Source organism: Magnolia sinica, chromosome 15 (genome assembly GCF_029962835.1).
Source record: "Magnolia sinica isolate HGM2019 chromosome 15, MsV1, whole genome shotgun sequence".
Taxonomy (NCBI): domain Eukaryota; kingdom Viridiplantae; phylum Streptophyta; class Magnoliopsida; order Magnoliales; family Magnoliaceae; genus Magnolia; species Magnolia sinica.
This window is the reverse complement of record NC_080587.1, coordinates 7,922,861-7,942,911: the sequence shown is the minus strand read 5'-3', so window position 1 is coordinate 7,942,911 and position 20,051 is coordinate 7,922,861. Positions and strand designations below refer to the sequence as shown.

General features: G+C 39.0%; 1 protein-coding gene and 2 long non-coding RNA genes across 7 annotated transcripts; all 3 read right to left on the bottom strand.

Annotated features, from left to right (window-relative positions):
- Positions 1-1,180: 1,180 nt before the first annotated feature.
- On the bottom strand, positions 1,181-6,639 carry LOC131227468 (uncharacterized). 3 transcript variants are annotated; one of them, XR_009162310.1, is made up of 7 exons: positions 6,499-6,639; positions 6,325-6,392; positions 6,179-6,229; positions 5,890-5,921; positions 5,651-5,712; positions 5,331-5,427; positions 1,181-1,357 (listed from the first exon to the last, which is right to left on the bottom strand). It is a non-coding gene; the product is annotated as an uncharacterized LOC131227468 (long non-coding RNA). The 3 variants fall into 3 exon arrangements; XR_009162308.1 differs by having other exon boundaries at positions 5,331-5,410; XR_009162309.1 differs by lacking the exon at positions 5,890-5,921 and having other exon boundaries at positions 6,099-6,229.
- An 831-nt stretch (positions 6,640-7,470) lies between these two features.
- On the bottom strand, positions 7,471-12,135 carry LOC131227467 (uncharacterized). 3 transcript variants are annotated; one of them, XR_009162306.1, is made up of 4 exons: positions 11,443-12,135; positions 8,863-9,109; positions 7,741-8,652; positions 7,471-7,571 (listed from the first exon to the last, which is right to left on the bottom strand). It is a non-coding gene; the product is annotated as an uncharacterized LOC131227467 (long non-coding RNA). The 3 variants fall into 3 exon arrangements; XR_009162305.1 differs by having other exon boundaries at positions 7,741-8,741; positions 8,901-9,109; XR_009162307.1 differs by having other exon boundaries at positions 8,901-9,109.
- A 3,041-nt stretch (positions 12,136-15,176) lies between these two features.
- On the bottom strand, positions 15,177-18,860 carry LOC131228145 (putative disease resistance protein RGA4). The gene has a single exon (XM_058223977.1). It carries the CDS (start codon positions 18,759-18,761, stop codon positions 15,177-15,179), a length of 3,585 nt encoding a protein of 1,194 aa, XP_058079960.1. The 5' UTR covers positions 18,762-18,860.
- Between the last annotated feature and the right edge of the window lie 1,191 nt (positions 18,861-20,051).

Below are 20,051 nucleotides of genomic sequence, written 5' to 3'. Positions count from 1 at the left end.
TCGTTATTCTTGTTGGAGCTATTAGGCATCGGCAAATTTCAAAGTACATGTATGAAAAAAAATGTTAAGCAGAGAGATCCACAATAAATAAATAAATAAAAGTAAATACAATGGCCAATCAATTACTTAACATAAACATAGCTCATGAAACTCATATGATTACTTGTAACAACCATAACAGTCAGACTACATATATTTTTTACATGCATTCTAAAATAAATACAATCTCTCTTTCTTCCTCTACTTAAACATCCATTTATACTGTACCCCCCTAAACTCAACACAAGGATAGAATTACAAACAGCTAGTAAAGTGACCGTTGCTTCCTGAAACCTACTCGTGAAGAACAACAGCTGATAAACTTGCAAGCAATGAAGAACATCCATGCTCGATCTGAAGAATCCCTTTTGAACATGGGATTGCCCGCCGTTGACATAGAATTTGAGAGGCCTATTGCTTCATTTTCGATTTGGAGCCTGCCATTATGTCAGAGGATCTACTGCTTGATTGGGCCTGCATGGCTCATGGGTGGATCATCTGGTATGTCAATCTTATAAGCCCATGGCCACAGGGAACCGTATAAATATCACATCAATTGGACAATCCTATCCGTCTGAGTAAGTGCCTTCAAGCAAATGGGTGATGACAAAAATCAGCCATTTTTGTACAAACTGTATAAATATCACATTTAGCAGAGAAAATTGGGCAGCTAGGATTCTCCTATCCGCATGTTTTTTGTACAATCACCCACAAAAAGTTGGTGTGTGTAGATGCTGGTCTTCATAATCTGACTATGCAACTGAAATCAGGTAGCACAGATTCTCCATCTTCTGTACAATCACCCAGAACGGTAGGGGCGAGCAGATGGGTGGTGGTCTTGATCATTTGTCCATGCAGTCTTGTGGGCCACATCCATGAATGGACTAAGCCACAGAGCCTCAATTGCAAAGTAGACAACCTTTTCTCTTGCATCCCCCTTTCCCTCAAATACTTGAACATGGAAGGGATGAAAGGTACCAGGTCTGACTTCTCTAATCCAAGCAGCTGTATTGGATGGAAGTTTGGTCCAATCCGTTCATAGAATGGTATTTGTTGGAAGGTGCAAAATTGTAGCCAGGTTAGCAATGGGAAGATTGGAGATCAAGATTCGACCTATATCTGAAACTTCAAGCATGCGGCATCTCTGCAATATAACAGTAACTTTGGATTAAATATTTTACCCCAAACCATGAATGAATTAGTCACTATTCATGTAAACTAAGAAAACCATGCATGTACCATTGAGCCATCGAAAAGTTGAGATCTTCACTAGCTCCCATATATTGCCATGATTAGTTAACTGCCAACAGTGATGTCTCTGTAGATGTTGCTAGACATTTCAGAACTATTTCTACTAATATTACCATTTGAGTGTTGTTAGAAGCCTTCAATCCAATTTTTTGGGTTGCTTGACTGGTCATGGCCCATGCTCGACCGGTCGAGGGAGTTGCTCGACTAGTTGAGCACTGCTCGACTCAAAGTCCAGCAAGCATCTGTTTTTTGGGTTCCGAGGTGCTCGACCGGTCGTGGCCCATGCTCAACTGGTCGAGGGGTCCTCTCGACCGGTTGAGCAGTCTGCACGACCAGTCGAGGTTACGCAGATTCGTTTCCGGATTTGATGTGGAATGTGGAAATTTGAGTCAGTTTTCTCAAGGGTACGAAAGGGAAGCTGCCTAAACTATAAATAGGTGTCCCTAGGGCTTTTCTAAGGTATGGGAAATAATTCTAAGGCTTCCTAAAGGTATTCTAAAGGATTCTAGGGTTATCAAAAGGTGTAGCAAGGGTGAGATTCAAGGTTGTTCGAATCGGGTAAGTCCTCTCTCTTTGTAATTTCTATTTTCATAGTGGAGATCTGTCACTTTGTGCCGTGGTTTTTTCCCGCAAGGGTTTTCCACGTTAAATCTTTGTGTTCTCTTGTGTGTGCTTGGTGCCATTGGATTGCTATCCTAGATCTAGATCTGTGTGATTCCGCAGGCCAAAATCCCAACATTGAGGTACTATAAAATGAAAACCAATAGGTCCTATAATAATGGTAAGCACTAGGTATGATATTGAGAAGTACTCAGGGAAAAATAATTTTGAGTTATGGAAGATCAAGATGATCAGTTCCTTAATCAAGCAAGGCGAAGATGGTGCTCTTGAGGAGCGAAAGTCTACTATGACTGATGATGATTGGAATACTCTTGATAAGAAGGCTTTATCATCGATCCGTTTATGTCTCACGGATGAGGTTCTCTACAACGTCATGAGGGAGAAAACTACGGTTAAGTTATGAGCGAAGTTAGAGGATGTCTATGCGAAAAAATCATTTGAAAATTGCCTGCACTTGAAGCGCCAATGGTATAACTTCAAGATGACAGAGGGTGGAGATCTGGAGGCTCACATCAGCAACTTTAATAAATTGGTTTGCAAATTGCTGGATATGGAGGAAGTGATGAAAGATGAAGAACAAGCATGTATGTTGCTGAATTCTCTTCTGGCGTCTTATGAGTCATTCAAGGACACAATGTGCTCCACGAATAAAACCCTGAGTGTCGACACCGTTATCTCGGCCCTTCAAGGGAAGGCTATGAGAAAGCTTAACGTCGACATGGGGATATCTTCTGAGGCACTGCTTACAAGGGGTAGGAATTCTGAACAAGGTACAGGTTCTTCAGGTTCTAGATCCAAATCCAAGGGCAAGGGCAAAGGAAAGGTAAAGTGTTGGAATTGTGGGAAGGAAGGACATGTGAAGAAGGATTGTGAAAATCCTAAATCGAAGAGAGAAGATTCTGAGGCTTCATACAGGGAGGCCAATGCTGCCACGTCAGATGGATCGAGTGGATGTGATGGTAATGTTTTGTCTGTGTTTACTATCAGGCGGCCATATGATGATCGTAAGGACGAGTGGATGCTAGACACAGGAGCGTCTTTTCACATGACTCCTCATCGAAGTTGGTTCACCAACTACAAGGAGTGCGATGGTGGACAGGTATTTATGGGCAATGGCTTTGCCTGTAATGTTGTGGCTGTTGGTTCTGTGCGCATCAAGATGGTTGATGGGGTGGAGCGTACCCTGACTGATGTTAGGCACGTTCCTGATTTAGAGCAGAATCTGATTTCTCTTGGTGTACTTAAGGTAAAAGGATGCAAGTACACAGGTATTAATGGTGCTCTTAAGGTATTTAAGGGGGCACGGATAATCATGAAAGCACAACGACTCGGTAACTTGTACAGGGTGATTGGAAGCACTTCAAAAGGTGGAGCTGCAGTAGATGTAGCGGATTCCACCTCTGCACGTGTGTGGCATGTTGGGCATGGCCACATGAGCGGGCATGACAGGAAGGCTGAGACATGCGGACGGGGATACAGAGCAGGTGGAGTAGCCACCTGTGAGAAGAATCACACGGCATGATCGCAGAAAATCGGCAAGGTACATGGACGACTCCAATATCACAGAGGATTCATCTTCTATTCAGATGGCTCTAGGTGAGCCTGGTGCTGAGAAGTGAAAGGTGACTATAGGCAATGTGATAGATTCGTTGTACCAGATCAACATATGGGAGCTGGTGGAGCTTCCAGTGGGCTAGAAAGCGGTTGGATGCAGGTGGATCTTCAGGAGGATACAGCATAGATATAGAGCGAGGTTGGTAGCGAAAGGTTATGCTCAAAGAGAAGGGATTAGCTTCTCAGAGATATTCGCACCGACGATATAGCAGGTGTCTATTAGATCCGTGATTGGCGCTGGTTGGCCAATGTGATCTTGAGCTGGAAGGATGGATGTGGAGTCTGCACTTCTATAAGGGAAAGTGAAGAGCAGATCTACAAGAAACAACCAGAGCGGTTCGAAGTTAAAGGGGCTGAGAAAAGACTTTGCAGGAGGTCGTGGTTCGACATGTCGCCTAGGCAGTGGTTTGATTCCTTCATGATGAGTCAGGAATTGATGACATGTAGATCGCCAGTCATGACATGTCTGAAATCAATGTACTGAAGACTCCATCAAGTGGGACATTCAGGATGAAGGATCGGGGGGCTGCAAAGATGGTTCTCGACATTGAGACTGAAGGAGTAGGCTTTGGAAATCACAGGAGGAATACCTTATGTGTAGGTATTGATCAAGGATGTGATGGGTCAGGTAAAGCCGGAGAGCGTTCCCTACGCGTCTCTCCTCAAGTTTTCCTCAGGACATGTCCCAAAACAGATGAGGAAAAGCAGGATATCTCATGAGCCTTGTTCGAATGCGGTTGGCATTTTAATGTATGTCATGGTCTGAATTAGACCGGTTGTTTTACAGGCTATCAGTGTTGTAAGCAAGTACCCCGGCAAGCAATATTGGGTAGCGGTGAGATGGTAAGAAGACTACGTCTTTCCTTTTGAGAAGACAGAAACAAAAGTGGTTGGGCACGTGGACTCAGATCTGGTAGGCATGTTCACCTAGATCGTTCATGCAGAGAAGTTCAAGTTCTGTGTAACTTTTCTGGGCTTGGCGATGCCAGAAAAGAAGGACGGAATGTGCACGAGAAGCTATGATGTGATATAGAGATAAGAGAAGAGGTCAAGGAGCTACATGTTTGAAGATTGAAGACCTGGCTCGACTCAAAGTCCAGCGAGCATCAGTTTTTGGGTTCTGAGGTGCTCGACCGGTTGAGCATCGAGGGGTCCACCGACCGGTCGAGCAGTCTGCATGACCAATCGAGGTTAAACAGATTCGTTTCCGGATTTGATGCGGATTGCGAAAATTTGAGTCGGTTTTCGCAAAGGTGCAAAAGGGAAGTTGCCTAAACTATAAATAGGTGTCCCTAGGATTTTTCTAGGAGATGAGAAATAATTCTAAGGCTTCCTAACGGTATTCTAAAGGGTTCTAGGGTTATCAAAGGGTGTAGCAAGGGTGAGATTCGAGGTTGTTCGAATTGGGTAAGTCCTCTCTCTTTGTAATTTCTATTTTCATAGTGGAGATCTGTCGCTTTTTGACGTGGTTTTTTCCCACAAGGGTTTTCCACGTTAAATCTTTGTGTTCTCTTGTATGTGCTTAGTGCCATTGGATTGCTATCCTAGATCTAGATCTGTGTGATTCCGCAGGCAAAAATCCCAAAATTGAGGTACTATAAAATGAACACCAATAGGTCCTATAGCCTTGATGGGAAGGAATGATGCATAGCTTTGTATAAATAGTGTTCTCCATTTTGAATACGGAGAATCTAATACAAGGAGATGCAAAGGTTCACAAATATATTATCATCATAATCTTTTTAGCCTTTGTCCCAGTGCGAGCTATAGCATACAGATCTTGAAAACAAAGAAAGCAGAATTACCTAGTGTTCTCAATGCGAATAAAGAGATTTCATCGGAGATTCTTCCATTACTCTGAATTGGGCTGCACTATTGACATTTCCTGAGATGGTTCAACAGCTGCCAAAATAAATAAACAAAAATAAAAAATAAAAATCTAATACTCTGCGAAGTTCCATTATTCTGTTCTCATGCAAAGTTGATAAAGGATGGTCGGTAAAAAACACTCCGTGCTCACACAAACATGTAGGCTGCAAGTTTTTGCTTGTATGCATGAAATATAAACACAAACAATGCAACAACTTGAAAGTCCAAGAAACTATAGCTATATACAAAAATCCACCTCAATCTATACTTCTCATCTGTGACCATTTCTTGCAAAAGCTGTAACCAATTTCGCAAATCCTGCACATATCAATAATGCTATAACCGTTAATTGAGCTTCTAGAGAATGTTATGTTTACAATACATCGGTAGATACATTCCTATCAACACACCCCAGTTCTTTGGCTGTTGTGTAGACATTACATAAATAAAGTAAACATAGGATTGAAAATATTAGCAAGTGGATAGAAATTTTACATTTGAAGAAGTTAGTCCTTGTGGATGCATTTCTACAGAGGACAAATATAGTTTGATCAGTCCACTAATATGGTGAATTAGTGGTCCACTCATGTACCATTGGTTATCATCTTATCGATCTTTTAAGCATCCATTTTCTCAATAGAAGTGTGGCTCACCTAATGAATGGACAAAATTGCATCCATTTTCTCAATAGAAGTGTGGTTCACTTGATGAATGGACAAAACTGATAGTAGGTGAAGACACATTTATCACGACACCAGTGTGTTCAAGGGCTTGGATCACCAACATGTGTTTCATGTCTTACATTAATCTTGTGATCCTGCCTTCTGAATGATTTCTGCAGAATTGCCAATTAAGAGATCCACACAACCACGACATTAGGCAAGGAATCATGAGAGAATATAAGAAGCATAGGGACTATATAAAACACACCAACACACGTATACTCCTGATGGTCAACAAAGCACAATCTTGATCTTATTTTCAGAATTTCGTCATTCCTGTTGCAAGTAAGTGAAAAGATTTCAATATTCATGAATGCATTTCATTGGACAAATAAATGATAAGAGATTATGTTGCTTGTTGCAAATAAGATAAACATGTCACCGTTTTGCACTTTCTTGGGTACTTAATCCCTGAATATCTTTTAAGGACTACTCAAATCACTGAAAGAAGACAAGCCTAAAAGAGTAAAAGGAGTAAAGCATTCCATTAAAACAAATATTACACATTTTAAACAATCCGAGATTTAAACATTTAAAACAGATATGTATACCTATTTTGGACATGGAGAACAGTGTTTTTTTTTTGACAAGGAAATAGGTAGAAACAAGGTCCTGGAAAACCCATCACTCCCACATGTCTGTAGAGATGTATTATGACATATGAGAGTTGTTTTATTAGAAATACCTCATATAAGGTCAATTTTGAACCAAGAATAGATATTCTAATAAAAACACAAGCTGATAGACATCCACCGTTATTGCGATGTCGGCATGCATATAGTGTGTGTGTGTGTGGAGGAGATCATGATATTTCATTCAATAAACATTTTACCAAAAAGTAAAGAAACTTCTTGGCTGTGGCATTTAATAATCGGTGTCAATAAGAGTATGTTTTTAAAACAAATATTCTCTCTTGGTTCCATACACCATATACATAAGAAACAGGAACATGTATTCTAGTAGCTAAACTATGACCTATACAAAATGTATATAAATGCTGCCAAAAGTAAGAAGAAAATAGACCATCAACATTTGTCAGACATGGGTGTCAAATAATGCAGGTTTCTAGAATATAAAAACGTATAGATTTTGAAAATAATCAAAATGAAAGGAAACCATGAAAACTAAGGAAGTATGGGTAGATAGATGATTGGTAGATACTAAAACTTCTATATGAAAAAAGAAGAAGAAAAGTTTCCCTGTAACTAGTCAAGAACTTGAAGGATCCTTTCATGGTGAGGCCCAATAAACAAATGGTTTTGGGTGCAGCTCGACACTCGCAACATTGTCATACCAATGTAAGAAGCATTAATTAGATTCAACTTTTTATGTAGAAATAAGCTTTCTTACTTGTTCATAGATGCTTCAATCCTCAGTGTTGGCATTCACCAGCTATTGTTGCTTCTTATCTTAGGAATTCTATGTGTCCAGTTCCTGCATGATGATATATCAACACTGGAACAACTTGGTGAGTCGGTTAAATATTAGATACATATGAGAGAACTTACATATGTCATTAAAAAATGCAACTCAAAAGGAAGTTCCTGGCATTAATGCTCCAATTGCAACCAAGCATGGAATATGAGAATAGGAGAAAAAGATGAAGAGAGAATGCAATCGTTACCCAATACAACTCAAGAGAGTTTTCTTCAATGTAGAAAGATCTTTATATGGTCATTCTCCATCATGGGGATGCTGGCTCTCCACAGTCAATCATTGCTTCCCTCTTTTGGCCCATTCCTTTAATATTAGAACAGAGAGATGGATGCCTGATGTAGATCACAAACATCATGTCATAGTTTTTGCCTATCATCGGCTGCATATACAATGCCCCATAATTCATCAGTCAAATTCAACCAAAACACATTTTGGGAAACTAAGTAACCTCATAATAAAGAAAAATACATGAAAAGAATGCCAATTTTTGTCATAGACATCTTAGACATGAATTAGAAAAGACAAGGAGAAGCATGATTGTACCAAGGGTGCGAGTGTGCTTCTTGCACTCAAAACAGGGGAACCTTGTCCATTTTATTTTTTCTTTGGCATAAATATAACAAAGGAGTGATCAACTTCTTGTTACTTTTTTAGTTTACAGGAAAAATGTTCTCTGCTGAGTTCCATGCATGTTTCCTTTCTCATTTTCTGATGAAAGGCTTGCTCAGCTTGATATAGAAACACCTAGCAAACATGTATCTGTATTATGTTTCATAAACAGCCCATGCAATGAATACAATTACACAAACACTGCTTTAGGTGCACAAGAAGCAGAGCATGACAGGTGAAGGCACACTATGCTAATGCTCAAGCCCAAAAATCATACTAGTCTACTCAATAGGTGGGCCACACTTGTATGAGAAAAAAATGGACCATTGGAAAAAATGACCAATGGTCCATATTCAATGTACATGCACATCTTATCCGATGAGTCAACCAGAATAATGTTTGTGTTAGGTCTTGATGATAGTGTTCCCCACCAGATGAATGCCCAGGTCTATAACATATACCGTAAGTTGGCAGGCGAGCTACAACCAACCTACATCCACCACACGAGCAAGTCCACTTAGAATTCCTTGTATTATCAACTTTTGATATTTTGCAAATGATAACTGACCAAGAAGTTAACTGCATAAACAAGAAAAAAAAAATGAAATAATAAGACATTTAACCTTATTTAAGAGAAAAGTTATGGCTCCATCAAAAAATACAACAAAATAGTGTCAACATATCGATGAAAATATCTTACTTGTGAAAGAAAAAGGAATTTTAGGAGCAGACTGAAACCTTTCGCATTGTTCATTTTGCCTTTACTGTTATGAGTGGGAGGAGAGGAAAGCTTCATGGAAGAATGATGCAGCTCACTCACATTTATGGACTGTCATGTAGATCAACACTAGTTCAGGGGTCCCTCCTGATCATCCACTCCTTTCCCCTCCCTTAAGCTGCATGCCCAGTTTATAGCTTGGTTCTTTCTTTAACAAAATTCAAGCTATCTTGCAAAAGAAATAAGAATATATCAGTTGGGATGAGAGAATTAGATGAATGGGGCAGAGGGCTTAACAAAGGGTAAGATCTTGTTATCATGTTGGAAATATTCATGAGACATGTACCATCATAACCAAAGTCAGATAATGCTAACGACTAGCCCTCCTCTCATAAATTCGAAGTATTATAGTAGATATGTTAAATGATAATTCATAATGCATGCAACACAATGGCTAAAAAATGTAACAAGTTGTGAAGAAGAAAGTATAAAGATGTTAGCCAAGCATGAAACCTCTGTTAACAAACAACAAAAACCATGCATGTATTTGATGTTGATCAAGGCCCACATGCCAAATTGACTAGGTTTTTTTTTTTTTTTTTTCATTTTAATTGTGCATTAGATATCCACTGACCAGCGACTTAGGAAATCAGACATCAGTTCCATATAGCTTATGGTTTATCACACATCTGAAGTAGGGCATACAGTTTGGATGGTTTGATTTTGAGTCATACATGCATAAGAACCATCACACACATACTAGAGTATGACCATTTTTCTCACAAAACATACCCAAGTGACAAATAGCATCTACATTTGGAAGCATAGTTCTAAAACTCACTAACTTGATTAAAAACTGGGCCTATTGACTTGGCAAGATATTGAACTGGGTCAACAGGAACTCAGTTCTAGAAGTGGCTTGGTTCCAACTCGGAGAAACCCATCGAGTCAATCCGCCGAATCAGCCGACTCAACACGACTCACAGTGACTCAAACAGAGTCACTTTGTTAAAGGGTTTATTAATATATGTGTGTGTGTGTAGAAGGGCTGGTGAGAATCGGTCACTTGCCCTCCCTTAACCCTCATCCTATTCAGTATCTTACCGTTTATTTTCCTATTTTATGTTACTTATATACTATATGTAAATATTTTTTGCAACCAATTAATCTTGATTTTTTATTTTATAATTATTAAATATTGAGTCAAGTTGGGTCTGAGTCCTCGTGTCAACCTGAACTGATTGAGCATCCGGTCGAGTCAAGTTTTTGGGATTTTAAACTATATTTTGAACAAGACATCCATTCTGCCATCCAAATGAAAATCCCTTCTGTGGAATCCCCTGAGTTCTTGAAACCTGTTATTTGGCAATGGCCCATCGAACTTAGTATTCCTGTCCCAGCTGTTTGGCATTGTAAAATTTCGATCATGAACAAGAAAGTAAGTGGAGCAATACACGACCAAACAGTAAAATACAATGGCAGATCAATTCCTGGAACATAAGTATAGCACATAAAACCCATTTGATTAATCGTAACGAGCATAACAGTTAATATCTCAGACTTGAATAGCTGCTTAATATGTATTCTGAAATAAATACAACAGATGACATGTAATTGGGCTCCCTGGCACACAAGCATATAGCAAACCTCTAAATAAGATGCTGAACCCCCAAATAGATTGCCACAAGGGCACTATATTCTAGGAGCCCAAACTATGTGATTGAATAAATCCTCCTTTGTCTCATGCAGGTCTAGGGCTCCTTCTCCTTCCCCTTCCCCTTTGGTCCAAAAATCCAGGCTTTCACTCAGTTTAGCTAAGGGCATGAAAAATGGCTAACTATATAACATGATTCAACACTACATAATAGTTTTTTTTTTTCAATCACAAAAACCAAAAGCGTCAAAGTAGGTATAAATGATTTTAAACCTCTATCTGTCATTCCATCCCTTGTTTTGTATACAATGGCCCACATTGGATGATTTAAGACGTGTGGGCCATCTCAAGGAGAGCTTGATCTGGTACACGTGCCATCTTTGCAAGTGCAGTGGCAAGTCCACAAGCACAGTTATAAACACGAGAGAGTTATTGAACCTCATGATAGCAAAATCAAGGTTATTGAACCTCATGATAGCAAAATCAATTCAATAATTTACTCGTTTTAAATGCCATGGTGTGTTTAACATTCAGTTTAAGCCGTGAAAATGGTTATGTATATATCACATGATTCAATGCTAGAATTTTTTTTAATCACAAAAACCAATAAAATAATCATTTAAAAAAATTCCAATGAATCAAAAAAATTCACTTTTGTCTATCTATTTCAAAATTTAAATATGAATGAAATCCTATTAAACAATAGAAAAGCAGGAAAGAAACAAAATCCATCAAGACATTGGATAGGAATCCCCAATACAAAGAGAAGATAACAAAATAAATCAAGGCAATGGATAAGAGTCACTAATAAAAGATATCTATGGACCCCTTTGCAAGAGAGTCAACAATACAATTAAACCAACTACTGGGAATATACACATGAAATTTCCAAGAAGCAAGATCACAACCTTAACTCATTCAAAATAGAGCTCGGCTTCGAAGGAAGAATGCGCTTTCCAAAGGCCAAGAAAATCTCCACATTATTTGTAATAGCCAAGAATTTCCTCTGTCAATAACCACTTTCATCCTCAAACATATCTCTAATCCTGAAAGGCCCAGGGTTACCAAAAAAATAATAATTCTGTCAGTGTTAAGGAACCATCATATAACAATTTAAGAAATCATCCTGAGAACTGATTACCCACAAGCAAGTTACCACTACTTATGGTGTTGTATCTTGTCGACATAGTACATTCCAGCTGTGTATAATTGACACCAGTACTATGAAAATGGTAGGCATCACCATGAAGATTACCTGGCATAGAAATCAGGGTGGTCTACTCATCAGATGGGCCACAGCATTGGAATGCACACCTAGTGATCTGATCAGCCTGATTTTTGAGAAGGGAGGCCTATAGTTTTTCATAGTACTAATTTCCTACACAAATGGCATTTTGGCGGTAAAGATGTTATAGTACAAGAACTAGTCCTGTTATTGCTGGTAGGTGATCAATTCTCAATCATCTTCCCTACACTATTCAATAGGATGCGATGATCAAAACCGAAGTTTTTGTGTGTGTGAGTGTGTATCAGAGAACGCAACAAGCATTCAAACATGTCTAAGAAACACATCAGCAAAAAGATCAGGTTAAAAACAAAGAAAAAAGAGTAGAAATTTTGATTATCAATCCAGTGACAGTTTAGCATTAAATGGGATTTGCTATCGAGGCTTGCCCAATCGGCTTGCCCATTCACCCCATGATGTGATGATCCAAACTATATATCTAGAAGGTCCCATAATATATGTCCGCCCCCATGAGATAAATCTAACTGATCTGACATCTTCAAGTTTGCATAACATATAGACCATTGTTTCAAGTTGCCTTTAGATAAGTAAGACTTTCTATATATGGACCATCTTCAGTTGGAACTTCTTGATGAACAATTTGAATCATCAAATGGTGGATCAGAAGGAGAGAGAGCCCTGTTAGCAAACCTAAAATTACGTAAAGATGACGTTCCATTGCGAATATCTACTTCCAAAACTCAGTGTCATCCACACACCGGTTGCACCACTTTTGTAACAAAAAATTGGAAAGTTCGCAAAGAAAATAACTATTAATTCACATTCCACATATGCTTGTCACCTACCTAATAAGCAGACCAGCCTGATTTTTGGTTCAACAACCAGCTTTCTTGCTCAGTCTCACACAAGTGTACCACATTGGCATGTTTGCTGCTAGGCTCCTTATTCATTTGCACGAGTTCCATTCCCATTCCACAATGAAATGATGGTGTTTAAATGATCTGTTTGCCAAACACATCAGTTAACCACAAAAGGCAATCCAGGAACCATACGATGCATCTACCAAAAAAATTCAGGTAGTTGACAATGCTAAGACAGAATTTGCATAATGCACCCATAGTTCCATGGAATTTACTTCATTATAGGGTATGTACAATCATGGTAAGTGCATTATTTGATAATAACATCCTTCATTGTATGATTGTTGAGCATGTAATTCTTGTCATTCCAACAATCTGATCATGGCAATGTCCATAAAAGGATGATTGGCCTGCCTGTTTGGATTGGTGGAATCCAAAAAATAACTGTGGAAAAGAAAGAGTTTTCTGCTAATGTGATGTTTTCTGTCTGTTGTGACAATAAAGTTACATGTGAGAAGCTATTTTCTTTTCTACAGTTTTCCTAGAAAAGAGTGTTTTCATTTTCTTCCAAAGACCTTGATTATCCACATTTCCACACTTTTTGAGAGGCAAATATCACTTTTTGATCAGTGATCATTCCACATTTCCATTAGGGGGCGTTCGGATCGTAAGTTACTTAAGATAAGCTACTTATGCATCAAGTTGCTTATCTTAGTTTCTACTTATTAAGCAGATAAACATGTTTGGTTAACAACATATTCATCATCTTCTTGTCTCTTTCATCTCTCCTGATGCGTCTCTTTAGTAACTATGAAAAGTAGAAAAGGTAAAAAAGTTAACCGAAGTGATGTGATTTTAAATTAAAAAAAGTTACTTATAACTAATGATAAACCAAACTTATCTGAAATAAGTTAATTTACTACTGTTGTAAGTAGAAAAAGTAATTTATTTGGTGGTATCCAAACGGGCCCTTAAAATCATGGAAGGTAACATAGACAACCGTTTTAGTATTCTGTTCCACGGATTTCCTCATCCATTATTTTCCTCATATGTGGAATTTTCCTTTCAATTCTACTCTTTGGACTCCATCAATTCAAACAAGCCTAAAATATTGTTAGATTAAATAATGTAACAAAAATACTATAAATAGCATGATTTTTCACATTTAAAAAATTATTTTTATCAGAGCTAGGCCTTAGTGACTTAATTTCACTCCAACATATATTTAAAATTAATAATCTTAAAGTTAATTACCTTAGATTTGAACTGATCATTTGCAGTGTAACCTTCAACCATGCAAGCATTCAAGGTAGCATTAGCCTTAGATTATCATGAGCTCCTGAATTCTCCGGTGTTTGATGCCCATGTGTGGCTCCATCGCACTCCTAAGAAGTACAATTGATTAAAATGATAATACGTCTACCAAGAGTAAGTTAAGCTTTTTTATTAGACAGTGCCTTAACTAAAGGAAAGCACATAAGATTGCCCTTTAGTTGGATGAAATGACTGAAGTGCCCTCTATTCTTTTTTCTTTTTTTTTTCTTTTGGGAGCTTTATCAAAAAATTCTTGAGGAATCTAAATTTTACCAAATAAAACCTCTACAATTAAAAATTATGAGGTGATGTTTTTTGAGGGATGAAATTACAAAAATACCCTCATTTTTTCTTTAGTAAGTGGTGAAACTCGATACTTGTAGGGCCCACGTAGTATATGTATAACATCCAAACCATCCAACATATGCACCACACTATGGTGATAACATGACCAAAATATCAGGTGAATCATATTAGCTGATGGACTACACTTAAATTGAGAATTTTGAATGTTGTACATTATTTTTTTTCTGGATTAGCCCACCTTATGGTTGGATTTTTCATATTTTTACTTAGTATAATAATAATATTAGTGTGCAGATGTTGGAGGGTTGGATGTGAGACACATACCACATGGACCCCGCAACTTTTGATTATCCACTTTGTTGTAAAGAAAAGCAAAGGTGAGCAATATTGTAATTTCTCCTCTTAAAAAGCATTTCCCAATAATAAACATAAGCTTGATCCAAAGCTTTCGTGGCCTCTAAGAAGTTTTTAATTGTGGGTGCTTAAGACCACTATTTCCTTGGTCCACCTGAGATTTGGACATGACTTAATTTTTGAATCATGCCATAAAATGATATGGCAAATAAATCCATAGAGCACTGACCAATAGCCCCTTGCTACCAACAGCTTTCAACAATAAACACCTCATAAGTATGGTATTTACATTTAAGTAATTGAGATAAATCATTAAGGATGGGCATTTTTGTCATTTAATGAAAAACATGACATAAGGTACCCCTTTGACAAATAGATTGGTTAGTGAGGTAGTTTAATGCGAAGATAATTTTAGAAAGGTAGTAAGATGTAAATATAGTCTTAATGATGTAGTATTTTATAAAATTCCCAATCATATTATTAGTAAAGAGCTTTCCAGTAAAAATCCCCAAATGATAAAGCAAAGATAGGTTTAAGTGAGAAGTGGTACTTACAATCCTAATTAAATGGGGACATAGTTGCGAACACGGATATCTGGGATGTGTGATATGTAGTGCCAATCCTCACCTTTCTCCATCTCGCATCGCTTCTGTAGCTGGGGACAGCTATTGATTAGTAGACGTTGGAGATTTGTTAGGAGTTGCAACCCTGATGGCAAACACTCCAATTGAGGACATTCGTTAATTTCCAAAAATCGAAGCGATGACAGGTTTCCTATCCACTCCGGCAGAGCTGTTAGACTTTGCCATTTCCAGATTTGTAGGCGTTGGAGGTTTGTTAGGAGTTGCAACCCTGAAGGCAAACATGTCAATTTATCACAACCCTCAATCTCCAAACGTCGAAGCGAGGACAGGTTTCCTATCCACTCGGGCGGAGTCATTCCACCGATTGATAGATCTTCCAGTGTTGTGACATGTCGTAGCCCTTCCGGCAAACATGTCAACTTCTGACAGCTCCATATGGTGAGTCGTCGAAGGGAAGTAAGGTGTTGCATATCCTCTGGTAAATATGCCAGCTCCGGACAATTATTAATGAACAAGTCTTGTAAGGCAGTGAGGTGTTGCAGTCCCCCTATCAAACTCGTTAAGCTTTGACACCCCTGGATGAATAGATCTTGAAGAGAGCTCAAGCCTTGTAGTCTCAAGGACGTTAGACCATTGCGATCTTTAATCTGCAGCGACCGGAGAGAGGTGAGGTTTTGTAACTCCTCTGGCAAAGATACCAACATACTGCAGCCCCAAATAGACAGAGACTCAAGAGCAGAAAGGCTTCCAAGCTCCCTAGATACAGACTCTAGCTTTGGGCATACGCCAATTGCTAGGCTCAAGAGATGGGTATGGTTTTCAAACAACCCATCTGGCAGCGACCTTAGCTCCTTGAAACATAGAATCACAAGGGAGGAAAGTGAGGATAGGTTTTCGACTGAACCTAACAACATCTCATTACTATCCGTCAATACCAATTCTTTTAGAGATGGAGGGCATGGAAGCATTGTCAACTTTGGACATGCCCAAACAGTTAATTTGACAAGGTGAGGGAGTACTTCTCTTCCATTGAATCCTGACCACTCTAAATTAGGCAAATCTTTCAAGCTGAGTTCTTTCAGTGACTGAAATCCCTCTGTGACATCATCACCGTCAGAGAAATGGTTGTCAATTGATTTCAAAGCATACATTCCTTGTATCACAAGAACTTTAATGAATGGTGAGTGGCTGACCAGGGGGAGTTCTTCGCATCTTCTGCAATTAATCACTGAAACTTCAATCAGATTTGGAAGTGATGAAGAACACATCCAATGCGGAAATCTGACACCCATGTACTCTTCCACAATCAACCTTTTGAGATTTTGATGTGGTCGGAGACCTTCAAAGGTTTGCTCGACATTTCCTTCCAACTGAAGATCTATATCCTGACCCCATGAAAAACATAAGTCACAAAGGTTCAGCTTATCCTTCAAGTTTGCTTCCTGGGCATCTGCTGCACACATCACATTCTCGAGGTTTCGAATAGTCAATTCTCCTCCAAGGTTTAGACCTTGTAGCTCTCTTATACCACATCCACTATCCTTACCCACTATGAATATTGGCAAGGTCTGAAGGAGCTTTAATTGTCCCATATTAGCTGGCATATGGGTCAATTTATCATATTGACTGATTTCAAGGTGTCTTAGGCTAGTCATTTTGCTCATGTCCCTGGGTAACTCTGCAAGATGATCACTGTTCAAGAGTCTCAAGGTTTGCAAATGGTGAAGGGTGCAAATGGATTCAGGAAGGGCCCGTATATGAGTAATAGACAGCACGAGGTATCTTAAGTGCTTCAACCTACTGATTGAAACCAAAAAGTCCATGGTGACATTCACACGGTTTAAATCAAGCACACGTAAGAACATAAAATGCACCAAAACATTATGAGAAATACTGAAATACTGACTTCCAAGCATAAGCAGCGTTCGCAAATGGTTTGCTCTCCTTGAGGGCTCTGGGTCTGTTAGGGCACATATGTTATCCCCGCACTCCAACAACAAACGACGAGATATGTTAGGGATACTCACTGCATTCTTGACCTGCACAATCGAGCATTCATTTTCAGCAAGAGAGCATGCAAGATCATGCACGAGGTCATGCATCTTGCACCTTACTATATTCCCATCTTTATTTTTCTGAACATCCTGAAAGAAGGACCGCCATAATAGATTATTGAAATACTCTACACCGACGTCTTCCATTTGTTTTCTTCTGTCTGATGATTTAATAAAACCTTCTGCCACCCATAGTTGGATTAGCTTCTTCTTCACAATTATATGATCTTTTGGAAATATTGAGCAGTATGCAAAGCATTGCTTCAAATGTGGTGGAAGATGATAATAACTCAACCTCAAAGCAGGTAAAATGCGATTCTCTTCTTTAGGCAGATTCCAAATGTCACTTTCTTTGACAAACAACCACTCTCTTTCCTCTGTTTTGAAGCGCATCAAGCTTCCGAGCGCCTTCGCTGCCAAAGGGACGCCCCCGCACTTCTTCACAATTTCCTTTCCAAGCATTACAAAGTTTGGATGTTCTTGTCTTCCATGCCCAAATGCCTGCTGCTTGAACAGAGACCAACAATCATCATCTGATAATCTTGTCAAATGGTGCGGAGGGAGAGTGCCCATGAATGAAGCAACTTTGTCATTACGGGTAGTTACTATAATTTTACTGCCCCTCGCACCTTCTCTGAGAAATTGTTTCAACCGATCCCAGTTCTCGGGATTTTCTTCCCAGACATCATCCAACACAAGTAAAAACTTCTTCCCCCTCAGCACTTCTCGGAGGTGACGCTGCAGTTGATCCATGTTTTGGAGATTACAACCACCAGTTGCTGACTTGATGATATCTTTTGTTACTCTACTCACACTGAAATCGTTCGATACACAAACCCACATTCTTAGATCGAAATGCTTTGCTACCCTTTCGTCATTGAAAGCTAATTGAGCGAGTGTGGTCTTCCCAAGGCCCCCCATAGCGACTATGGGGATGACTGTAACATCCTCTCCGTTATCGTTGCTAATCAGTAATTCCATTACCCTTCTTTTATCTTCTTCCCTTCCATAAACATCTGATTCGATTACAAACGAGTCAGTTGGTTCTCGGCCTCTAATATCCGACACCCGTTCTACCTCTTTCAAATGGAATTGAGACCTCTCTTTAGCAATCGCATCTAATCTCTGCCCTATCTCCTTTATCTTATCCGCCATATTTGAACGGGACACCAGTGGGCTGCATACCTTCGTAATGAAATCCCCGATCTGCACTTTTCTGCGTTTAGCTTCCACTTTTGGTTCTGCTTCCGCTTCAATTGTGAACTCATCCAATATGTCATCTGCATCATAAACCACATCTTTAAGCTTTCCCAGCCAATTCTCTAACGCCTTAGTCTTTACTGGCTGCTCCTCCGCATCTTCAAGCACTGCTTGTATCGTTGATAACCTGCTTCTTAGATTTTCCATCTCCTTGTGAAAACCCCATAACAGTCCACACTTTTCAAGGATTGGCGATGCTAGTTTTTCAATAACTAGTTGAAGAAAGCCGGATACAACTGCTTCTGCCATTCCTTGTTCCTAACAGGGAAATGACAAGAAAAAAAAATTAGAGATGTTCAAAGTAAGGGAAAGAGAAGGATCTCAAAGATCAGATACAAGATTATCCTCTTCTATCATTGCCTATATATGTTCCACATATGCTCTTCTATTATTACATGTACATGTTCCATCTATCTTAGATTCTTCACTATATAATAAGCCAATGAGAGCCCAACATGTGAGTTGACATAATTGTCTGTCTCCAGCTTACGTGTGGCACATGTTCGTTGATTAGGATTGTTGGTCTGGTGGGCAATTGCCCGGTATGTGCAATTTTTTAAGGAAACTGCTAGCAATTTTCTAGAGTATTGACTTGACATGATGATCTTGACAAAATCTCTCCTTCTACATGTTTTTTATTCCTAAGATCACAAGGGCTTGTTTGGATTAATGAAAGGAAAGAAAATAATCCCGTGAAACTAAATTTTAGGTGTTTTTTTTTTTTTTTTTTTTTTGTGTGTGCGCAATTTATGTAAACATCTTTTCCCATTCTCTATCTTTATTGAAAACTATTTTTAATTTATTCTTACACATCCACTGGTGTGATGGGAGGTCATTTTTACACTATGGAAAGAAAATGGAGTTAAAACTCAAATGTGCCACCATCTATCTTCAATGGGTTCACATATGCAAATATGCCCAATGAGCCATTGTCCATCTTTGGTTGTGCCCCACACATGCCACTATGCCACATGTTCTACCATTCCATCTTTTCTTGTACCCCACATGTGCAAAAGCATCCTATACATGCTAATGTGCCACATGTACTAGCATTCCATCTTCTCTTGGTGCCCACGTGTACAAAGCATATCCCGCATTTACTAATGTGCCACGTGTACTTGTACCATCGTTCATCTTCTTTGGTGCCACACATGTGCAAGGCACCCATATGCACCAATGTGCCACACCTACCATCGTCCATTTTCAATCCCTCCAAATGTGCCTCATGTGCCAATATGCACAAGTTCTTGAAGGGCCCACATGTGTCAAATGCATGAATGCATGTTTTGTGCCACATGTGCCACCATACAACTTCAAGCACCTTACATGTACCACATGTGCCATATTTCAACTTCAACGCTTACATATGCCACGTTTGCCACATGCATATTTATTATCCATATTCAAGTATCCCACATGCACCACGCATGCTATGATTTAGCTCCAAGCACCCATATATGACACAATGTTGCATATTTAGGAGGCATTTGGATGGTAAGTTATTTTAGATAAGCAACTAATGCAATAACCAACTTATTT